The following is a 10774-nucleotide window of genomic DNA, read 5'->3' as shown; positions in this document are numbered from 1 at the left end:
CAGTGTTCATGCAAACATTTATTTTCTCACTCAAAAACATGCAAACAAATCCATCAGTTTCAGACCAATGTATTTTTTTTAATAAAGTAACTGACAAAACAACAGGGAGAAAAATCAAATATGAAATGGCATGCGGTAACATCTACAGTATATATTTAATACAAATCTGTTAAGTGACCAGTGAGAAATGCAGGATTTTTTTTTTGTCAGTATAATATCATGTCATCAGTGATATGTTTCCGCACCAGTGGAGCGGAATAGGGGAAAAAAGCAAAGCGGACTCGATAGTACAAGCTGCAGTACAGTACTTATGTTTAAGAGTATGCAAAAACACATTCATTATGGAAACAATGCTCAGGGTTTTTTTTTTGTTTGTTTTTTTTAAACCACTCTGCAACAGTGTCCCTTAGTGTTGGATTGCAGGCTGTGTGGATATATAAAAACAATGGAATACTGATACAATGAGAGGAATAAATGCCTGTTGGGCTCAAAGGATGTCCTTAGATTTCCTTTATTTCCAGCATTCAAGCCAAAGTCTGCAGTAACCGAGTCCCTGTATCATCACAGGACATTCTCAGCCAAAACGTTGTGACCGGCGCTCCTCCCCTGGCTTCACTGCTGTGCCAATGAGAAACCTTAATAAGAGATGATGCCACCGCTGAAACCAGGAAGTGTGCCACTTCAAGGTGATTTGAGTTTCTTTGTCCGTGATGAAAGTCCATTCTCAGCTTTAAGGATGCCGTTTTCATGATGGCCAACTAGGAGGAAGATAAAAGAGAACGTTAGCATATCCACCTATGTTTTTAAAGTATGAGCAAGGCAAGCTGAGTGATTTATGAAAACTTTTTAGGCATGTTTTAAACTCACGGGAGTCCCTTTTTAATTGCCGTAAGGGTTGTTTGGTGGTAGCCTTCTTGCGAACCGCTTGTTCGTGTCTGAACTCCCTCCAGCGCCTTAGCTGGAAGCGGATAAACTTCCAGAGGAGCCAAGATTGAGTCAAACACACCACCAGTAGAACAGTCATCCTTAGCAAAAAAAAAAGGGGAAGATCAGTGTGACTATTAATGTGGAAATTTTTCTTTAAATGGGCAACAGAATTAAAACACTTTATGTTTTTGATTGGAGTTCTAGCTGTTAGTATGTGGCCAGGCAGTTGATTGAAATTACCACAGGAATATTAAATGGGCAGTAAATTTATCACAAAGAAACGCAAGTAAAAAATAAATTCTATGCCAATCTATGTAATTCTGTAGATAAATATAGACTTACAAAACGTATTAATAGAAAGCATTTCAACATACAATATCAATGCAGTTTACTGTAATGATACAGTATGGTTTACAAAACCTAACAATTTTTTTAATAAATATGCTCATGCTCAGTAGGATGGATGGACAGCAGCTTAACAGTAATTCTCAATTCTTTACATGTAGATTTATGTTCAAACCTTTAAAACATTTTTATGCATTGATCTAAACCACTGATTCTACCTGGGGATACGCATACCCCTAGTGGGCTAAGAGTGCATTGCAGGGGGTACATGAAAATATTTTATTTCCCATGTAGTAAAATAGAATAGGGCTGGGATCTGTTTTGCATTGTGAGGAGCCAATTGAAAAATTAAAAAAAGCTTTTATTAACCAAAAAGTAAGTTTTTATCATATGTTTGAGTTCACCTTCAGCTTTGACATCAAAACCAAGCAAAGGAACAGACGGGATGTAGAGAACAGCCTGGTATCTGCTGTTTTTTTTACACTGAGCTATTGGAGCCCATCAAAGCAGCTTTCAGGTGTTGTGATAAAAACTAAGTAAAACTAATTAAGTCAGTCTGACTATAAATTTTGTTCTGTATTTTTTTCTCCCAATTCATCAAGAATCCTTAGGTTCTGAGTTGGAGCCACTGTCTTTGACTGTCACTGAACAAAACCCTTAATCCCAGATAGGTCCCACGATGACAGCCCACTGCTTCCCAACGGCATGGGTTAAATGCTGAGGTAAATTTCTCCCAAGTGAGATCAATAAAGTTAAAAAAAATAAATAAATAAAGAAAAAAAAAAGGAGTTTAAATGTGATTATAAGGAAATTACTCAGAGGAGCTCCAGTTTAATACAGGTTTATAATAGGACTTTATTTTGCATTCATTTTAATTCCTTACTAACTTCCTGGCAACATATTTACATTTTAAATTTGAAATGGAAAACATAAAATGATAAGAATTAAATGTTCAAATTAAAAGATTAAGTAAAATAGTCTTTATTATATAATCAGTTATTGTATGTTCCATCTTCGGGTCATCATCAATACTTTTGACTGAGAGGGATGCTCACGGTAAGACAAAACTCCCAAAGGGGTACACAAGTCAAATAAGACTAGTAAACACTGGTCTTAATTATTCTATTGTAGCTCTATGTTAAAGCTAAGCTGAACTTTCAGGATTGCCTGTATTTAGCTTCATCTATAAATAAGCACACGGTTTAAAATGCCTCTATGTGGAAGAGTAACCAGTTTAAAGCCACAAAGAGGAAATATGCAAGGTATTGTTCATGTGCCGAGCAACACAATCATTCATGCACATCTTTTTTATTTTTAACTAATCCTTTGTTTAAACTCTCTTGAAGTTTTGCTTTTTCATTATAGGAAGACCCCACAAATTATATTTTACTTCATAGTACTGTTGCATGAAACATAAGTAGAAAGGAGAACCATGTGTGTATTTGTCCCAAACTTTACATTAAACTACAAGATATTTCATTCTTCTTTTATTTATAAATAAAGCTGAATCAAATGCAGTGGGTTTTTTTCGTAATGACTTCATGGTAGCAAAAAAGAACATAAAGGAGAGAAAAAATATAAATATATTTTTTTTCTGAGTAATTTGGGACAATAGTTGTTTTCAAAATGAGTAAATTCTTCTACACTAGGGATATAAGGGACATTTTAGTCAATCAATTGAAGAAAAAAAAACAACTAAACTTTAACCCACCTCAAAAAAAAAAAAAAAAATCTAAGATTTTTTCTCTACACATTTTCAGGATTAGATATGATGTGACATACACTCCCCCTCTACAGTAAGTGTTGTTAATATGAATATTTTTGCCAGCAGTCTGACCCAAATGTGGTTTCAAAATCTTTTAGCCATTCCTGTCCTTAAGATGTGCAAAGTTTATGGAGAATGTTTTTTTATAACTCAAAGGAGCCTAAAGAGGGCCTCACCTTATCAAAACAGTGTTGAAGTTCCCCAACTCCACGTCGAGCCCCTGATTCTCAGAACGGGCCAAACCAAAGCCAACAGCGAGGAACATCAAGGTCAGAGTGGCCATCCGTGTAAACACAAAGCTCACCGCCCACAGATCAAACCTGAGCCAAGACAGCAATGTGGCATCGTGGCAGTAAATAAACATTTCACAGCTAAATGAATAAGCCTATTAAGGAAAGGAACCACTTACATTTTTTGATGATTCTCATCAGTAAAGTATAAGAGTCTGGCGATGTGGAAGCCCAGTTCTGTTACGTACTGGAGAAAGAGTAGGACCAAGCCCACACGATTCAAACTAAACATGATACAAGAGAAAAAAGATTGTAAGATATACAAGCAAAACCACAAACCGTCAGAGCTTATGCAAACTTTGCCACAGAGATAAAACTTTATAACAGCTTCTCACAGAAACTTACTTTAACAAATAAGCTGCAGAGATGTGCAGCAGATAGAGGCAGATGTACTGCAGCTGACGAGGAATCTCCTCCTGGAAAAAAAAGAATCCTTTTTAATATCGTACTAGTTTCCCATACCTCCCATGACATTAACCCTTATTCTGTTAAACGCATCTGCAGTGAAATGATACAAGACCTCCAAAGAACGAATTATAAACAGCTTATCTAGTTACTCAAGAACTCCTCCCATTCCCAGGGCCTCACCGACTGACTGACCTTGCGTACTTTCTGGAAGTAGAGCTCTGGAAGAGCGTGGAGCCAGTAAGCCAGCTGGGTGAGGTAGAAAAACTTCACCTGAAACCTTGAGAGTAAATACAAGACAGGGATTAGCTGTGGGTGAATTAAAGACATGGGTGGGGGAAAAAAGCAAGGATGTTTCAGCATTTCTTTGTATAAAATAGCAGGTTTACTTCTGTTCAGATCAGAAATATACAACCTCCTAATGTGTTTACATTACTGGGAAGATTAGTGCAACATTAAGTTGCTTTTTAAAAGTGTAGAGTGTATTTATGAGGGGAAACATATGAATTTAGTACAAATATGAGAAGGAGGTACCACAAGGAATCTCTGTTAAATTTATATTTTATTTCAAAGAACATCGTGCTATTCCATTTTGCCTAAGGTGAGGTTGATAAGGACACAATTTGGAGGATTTAGCCATTTCCCTAACAGGAGGTTGGGTGAGGACCTCAAATATAGAGTTTTTTTTTTTAAACTATTTTTAAACACTGCTTGTTCCATATGTAGCAAACAGACAAAGCAAAAGAACAAAGGAATAATAAACAGTATATTTGCCTCTAAACATCACTGCTGTCCAGTTCTTTGCAGCCTGAATTAAAACAGACACGTCTGAACATGAAGAAAATACTTTTAAACAGCTAAACTAATAGCTTGGAGTCTTGTTACTTAGGGAAAACATCCATATTGCAAAATATTGTCAATGTGACATGCAAGCACCAGGTAAAAAAAAAAAATTAAAATAAAAAATCCTGTTATGCAGGAGGATTTTACTTATTTCACTTAAAGACATTTAAATAATTTACCTTTATGTAAAATTATTTTTTTTTATACAACTTTTCTATATACGATCTTTACCATTATAAAAACAATCAACTATTTATTCTTTTGAAAGAGAAAAAAAACAGAAACTTAATAAATATTTACCTGAGGTGTGAATGTGGGTAGTGCTCCCAAAGGCTGCTAGGGTGCAGGAGATATCCTTCCTTTGAGAAAAGATCAGAACAAAGATCACATGAAACCTTCAGGCAGCTTAATATCTCTATTTAAGAGTTAAGGAGCATAATAAAATTGGAAGTGTGACGCTTTATTTTAAACTTACTGTAATGAGGATGTAAAAACTCCACACGCTTGACACTAAATGAAACACACACAGCTGACCCGACTCATTGAACTTGGTGTTTTTGCTCTTGGACAGGTGAAGGCGGCGGTTCACTTTCTGTGTCGGGAACAAAAGAAAAGATCATGTGAGTGACACTTGATCCTGTCATAATGGCAGTCACCGTCATACACAAGGAAGTGTCACCGTCGTACAAAAAAGAAAAAAAATAAGTAGGGCAAGAAGATACAGCCGGGACTATTTATGGCTGCTGCTGAAACACTCTTCTAAAGAAGTATTCCTTTCAAGACACCTTAGAAAGCCGGAGAAGGTACTAAAATAAAATTAAATCCTCCCCAGTGACACATCTCTCAAGGATGATAATCAGAGAAGTATTTTTAAGACACATCAACTATGGTCCACTCATACAGTAGGGTGTTTAAAATGAGCTTGAAAACATTTTTTAATGGAGCATGAGTCACGTTTTTTATGCAAATCCAATGAGGGCGAGAAGAAAATACTTTTAATACATGTTTAATTAACATGAATACAAGTATATCAGCAGTTAAAGAAAATCAGTATATTAATACATATAGTATAAAATATTTCATAGAAGTATTTGTGTAGTAATTAATACAGTTTTGTGCTTAAAAAATGCACAAGGCAGTTAATTGCTTACATCCAGAAGATACTCCTGCACTACAGCATGGAGGATGATAGCGATGAAGAAATAGAAGAGGATGGTGGCTCCGTCCTTCCATCCATAATGATACGTAGTCACCTCTCCCTCTAAGCACACACAGGAGGGGTGAAAAAAAACAAACAAAAAAAACAAAACACATAGGTCTGTTAAAACATCCTGGAGAAGCTGACTGCTTTCATAAACAATTCAGAACCAATAATGCAGAGTATCTGTTTAAAAGAAAAGCAGAAGTCAACTGTAAAGGTCACACAGAAGTGAGTTTAAAAGCCACCTCATACCTAGTGATAATATGGTGATGTTGTATTGAGGCTGAATGAAGAGTATGGCTGTCTTTGCTGTTGCCTGGAAAGGAAATTAGGAAAAAAAATAAATAAAAAAAGTAGATTTTTTTTTTAAAGCAGCCTGAAAAAAAAAAATAAAGAATTATCATAACAAAATTACATCTTCAATTATTCTTTTTCTTAGCTGTAACAGATAAAGCAAAACTGTGATGGAGGTGTGCTACAGTTTCATCCATTTGAGCCAAAATGCACATTTTTCATATCATCTGGCAAAAGCAATATTTTTCCTCATGTTAAAATTATTCCTATGAGGCAGAAACAGCTGGTGAAACTAGATTGTCTGGATTAGCACTAATATGAATGGAAATTGGAGCCAACTGTAACCCACACAATTGATCTCCACTCAATAAACCTTCCGAGGCCATGATGCTGCCACCACCGTGTTTCATAAATGAAATGGAGTGTCCTTGAAGATTTACAAGTTTAAGTTTCTGCCACAGATGGGGTTTTCTTTAGTAGTTTTATTCTCTTTCTATCCATGCCAAATAAGTGATGGAACTGATTATAAAATAGCTTACAATAAATGATTTTAAAAAGACTGATTTAATTTGCACCTATGTTTTCCCTGTTGAAGAAATCTATACCCCAAGCAATATACAGCCATCAATCAGAAATACTTTAATAATCCCAGAGGGAAATTACTCAAAGCTGTGCTTTAGGTGATGTGCTCTTAAGTTTTCCACCAACTTTTGAAAATAGTCCAAAAAGTTCTGATTTAGTAGCTGCTCTCACAATCACTAACAGGTGATGTAACTGGATCAGAGCCTGACCAAGTTGGAATTTTTTTAGAAATGAGGCATGTTTTCCTTGCAAATTGCCCCAAGATAAGGTTCACTGCTATCTGATATGAGAACTAAGTATGCAGTAGCTAATGCTCATATTAGGAAGATGAAATTTAGAGTGTTATTCTAGAAGCTCAATTATCCAAAGGTAGTGTGTAAAATTAACTCAATCCTTGATTCTGTTTTATGTAGTGCAAGCTGCAAAGCAAACACCATCTGTTGATAAAGACATGGATTTGCCTACACTGCTTTTCTTCTATTATACGACCTGTTGGAGCAAAATCTAGAAATCAATATAATGTGCACAGTTCTCCTTTTCTTCTGAAACTAAAAAAAAAGAAAAAAAGAAAAAGGAAATCCCCTCAAAGTGATTCTCAACTCAGCCAGCTGTGTGATCAGAGCCAGAGTTCCGGATAGAAACTTTAAATACCCAGGGGTTGGGGGCTGTATAGCAGTCCTCTAACCATCTAACTCAATGTCTGCCTTGAAATCAGGTCTGGTCAAGAGAGCTGCTAAAGCCATAGTGGCCAAAAGCAGCGGATTAGAGTGAGACGTGGCAGCTAACTTAACAGATCAAGCAGCCGTAAAAAGAAAAGCTAACAACTTCCGGTACAGCCTTTCAAAATTAAACACAAACTGTTTCAGTTAGTGAAGCACAAGTTATGTGCTTTTATTTTTTAAGTGGAAACAGTCCAAATTCCGGTAAATTTAAATTATTGTTGCAGTTCGTAAAGTTTGTTACAACACAACGTTTACTGGAAATAAGCTTTTATAAAATAGAAAAAAATAATAATGACAGGAACCCCAGCAGGTAATATCCTATATATTTGATTTATGCTAAAAATATAAAGTTTAATTTCGCCTTTTAAACACTAAGAGAAAACACGTATGATTTATCTATAAAAAGCTTCTTCCATATAATGTTGTTTTGTTCTGCATATATCTGTGAAGTAGTTTTAAATTGGTGGAGCTCTCGCGTGAGAAAAGCAGCACTTATTGCTAACATAACTGGTTAGGGAAGCACATTAAACAGTTGTGGACGAAACTGTGGTGCAGTTTGCATTCAATCGATTGAGCAGCAGCATTCCTGCTCAGATCATCAGACAGACAGACCTGCATTCTTAAAACAGCTGAGGGAGACAAACAAGGGAAGAAAGGAAAGAATCAGAGTCCATCTCACCTCAAACATCAGCCCGATCAGAATGAAAATCACCAAACTGAACACGATATCTGCATGATTCTGGATGAGGAACTCCTGGCTGAAGAACGGGTAGCTCTTGTTTCTCCGGCGGAATGCCATGTCAGCTCACTGATTTTATAAATCTGAAAAAAAATTCGGCTCGGCGAAGTTCAGGAGTTAACTTTCGCGGCGTTTTGCGCATGCGCGTCTTCTTAAAGGGCGAGCGCCATAAATACCTTTAAGGCCCCTGGGTTCCACAGCCTGTAGGGGACATTAATTAGGCCCTTTAAGGCAAACCTTTTAACTCAGGTCGATTAAAAAAAACAAAAACATTTTTTTTCACTTTACAGTCATCTTTAATAGTCAGAGGCGTCAAAAGTACACACATTTGTTACTTAAGTAGAAGTATAGATACTGAAGTTTAAAAACACTTGAAGTATCAACTTAATCTGTGTACTCAAGTAAAAATAAAAAAGTATGTGCTCCAAAAACTACTTAAAGTATAAAAGTATAAAGTAACCTTAAAAAAACAGCCAGATGCCACAAAGCTCTTTTTTTTTGACTATTTTGAAAAATTCTTTAAGATGGGGCCAAGGATGAGGGAGGTCTTGTTGGTCTCCATCTCCCGATACGCTCTCGCTTGTGTCCCACCTTTCAGACATTTCAACATCTTTTTCTGAATCCGATATTGTAGCATGGCATAGACAATTCACTTTTGAAATTTGATGAACACCTGCTTCCATATGATGATTTTCTTTAGCTAACCAAAGAGTGTGCGTTATGACTCATCCAATTACACTAGTTTTCACTAGATGTGGATGGATGCAATGATCTGCAATGGATGCCGCACAAAATAGATATTTATAAACATTAAACCAAAACCAAGAGTAACGAGTAATGTTTGTTTTAAAAATGTAAGGAATAGAAAGTACAGATACTTGTGTGAAAGTGTAATGAGCAGAAGTCAGAAGTAGGAAGAAAAATAAGTAATCGAGTAAAGTATAGATAACTAAAAAGTGTACTTAGGTACAGTAGCAAAGTATTTGTACTTTGCTACTTGACACCTCTGTTAAAAGTACAGGTTACAGACATAATGAATGAAGTGAACGACTTATAGAATGCAATAAAAAGTGTGTTTATACTTTTTTCCAATTATATAATGTTTACATTTTTGCTGCATGGATAAAACGGGCATGAAACATTTCTGGACATTTTAAATCGTCCCCCAAAACAGAAAAAAATTTAAGATTAAATTGGTGAATCAATAAATTAATTGTGTCTTTAATGTCGCTTGTTATGTCACACTTTTGTAGAAACGTTCATTAAAGTGCACTGATGCTTTTTGTTATAACATGACAAAATGTAGAATTTAAGGGTTTTAAATACTGGTGTCAATCTAAGTGGAATAAACAAAGCCCTGCTTCTATGGTTTATATCAAACATATTTTCTAAAAGAGCTGCACGTATCTTTAGTTCTTTATTTTACATGTCGTTAATACAACAAAAAGACAAGTATGGTTTCAATATGTAAAAAAATAAAATAAATAATTTTTAGTGATAGTTTGACCCAACAGTTAAGGAATTATAAATATCATGGGAGTAAAAAAATCCCACAGTAGATTCAAACTTTGAACCACAGTGGTTCAAAGTTTTCTATGTAAGGAAAACCAGCTGATTGCATCGATTTATTTACTCAAAAGCTATCCCTCACACCAAGCATGCACGGAGCAACAGTGGGGAGAAAAAAACCTCACATTTCACAGGGAGAAACCTTCAGCAGAACCAGACTCAGTGTGAGCGGCCATCTGCCGAGGCCGCCTGGGGTTCAAGGAGACAGAAGCAGACATACAGAAAGAAGCAGATGTTCAAAAGGTAACTGCTAACTAGCTACACGGGTGGTCCTGTCCATGTAAGAGACAGCAAGGCAGATGAGCACTTATTCCCACGTCAGAGGATGAAAGAGAGCACATACAGTTAGTCATATAAGAGAAACAGGTCTACACTGAAAAATCTATCAACAAAGATGTTGATGGCAGCAGCACAGCTGAACATTTTCTCCAGGATTGTGTTACAGCCAAAACTGAGCCTAAGCCTATGGCAGCATAACTGTTGAGGTAGCTCAGAATAACCTGAGCCAACTATAAGCTTTATCAAACAGGATAGTTTTAACCTTTGCCTTAAAAGTTGATAGCTTACCTCATAAGACTAAAACTGGTAGTTGGGCCCAGAGGAGAGGAGGCTAAAAACTAAAAGCTCTGCCTCCCATTCTACTTTTAGGAATTTTAGGAACCACTAGTAAAGTGGCAGATTATAGCTCTAATAGAGCAAAGTGCTCTAATAGTTACATTAGGAAAAATCTGATCCCTGATTAAAAATTAACTTTGTTATTTACAGTTTTATATGTGAGAAGGAGGGTTGTAAATTATATCCTGGATTTAACAGGAAGCAAATTAAGAGAAGCTAAAATAGGAGAGATATGATCGCTCTTTTTAGTTTTCATCAGAACTCTGGCTGCAGCATTTTAGATTAGCCGAAGGCTTTTAACTACAGTTTTTGGACTTCCTGATAGTAAAGAATTACAATACTACAGCCTTGAAAAAACAAATGCATGGACTAGTTTCTAAACATTACCTCTGGACAGGATGTTTCTAATATATGCAGTATTCTGTAGATGAATGAAGGAAATTTAAGAAACCTCTGGGATTTAAATGATAGGTTGTA

At 36.0% G+C, this 10774-nt stretch overlaps 1 protein-coding gene across 1 annotated transcript; it reads right to left on the bottom strand.

Annotated features, from left to right (window-relative positions):
• Positions 1-63: 63 nt before the first annotated feature.
• LOC107081210 (translocating chain-associated membrane protein 2-like) lies at positions 64-8231 on the bottom strand. Its single transcript, XM_015369415.1, has 11 exons — positions 8054-8231; positions 6029-6092; positions 5727-5836; positions 5051-5167; positions 4876-4934; positions 3928-4012; positions 3673-3743; positions 3447-3551; positions 3214-3357; positions 868-1025; positions 64-758 (listed from the first exon to the last, which is right to left on the bottom strand). The coding sequence occupies exons 1-11, from the start codon at positions 8171-8173 to the stop codon at positions 682-684; spliced, it is 1110 nt and encodes a 369-aa protein (XP_015224901.1). The 5' UTR covers positions 8174-8231; the 3' UTR covers positions 64-681.
• Between the last annotated feature and the right edge of the window lie 2543 nt (positions 8232-10774).

This window comes from Cyprinodon variegatus, unplaced genomic scaffold (assembly GCF_000732505.1).
Source record: "Cyprinodon variegatus isolate N-32 unplaced genomic scaffold, C_variegatus-1.0 Scaffold38, whole genome shotgun sequence".
NCBI lineage: Eukaryota > Metazoa > Chordata > Actinopteri > Cyprinodontiformes > Cyprinodontidae > Cyprinodon > Cyprinodon variegatus.
This window is presented reverse-complemented; position numbering and strand designations above follow the sequence as displayed.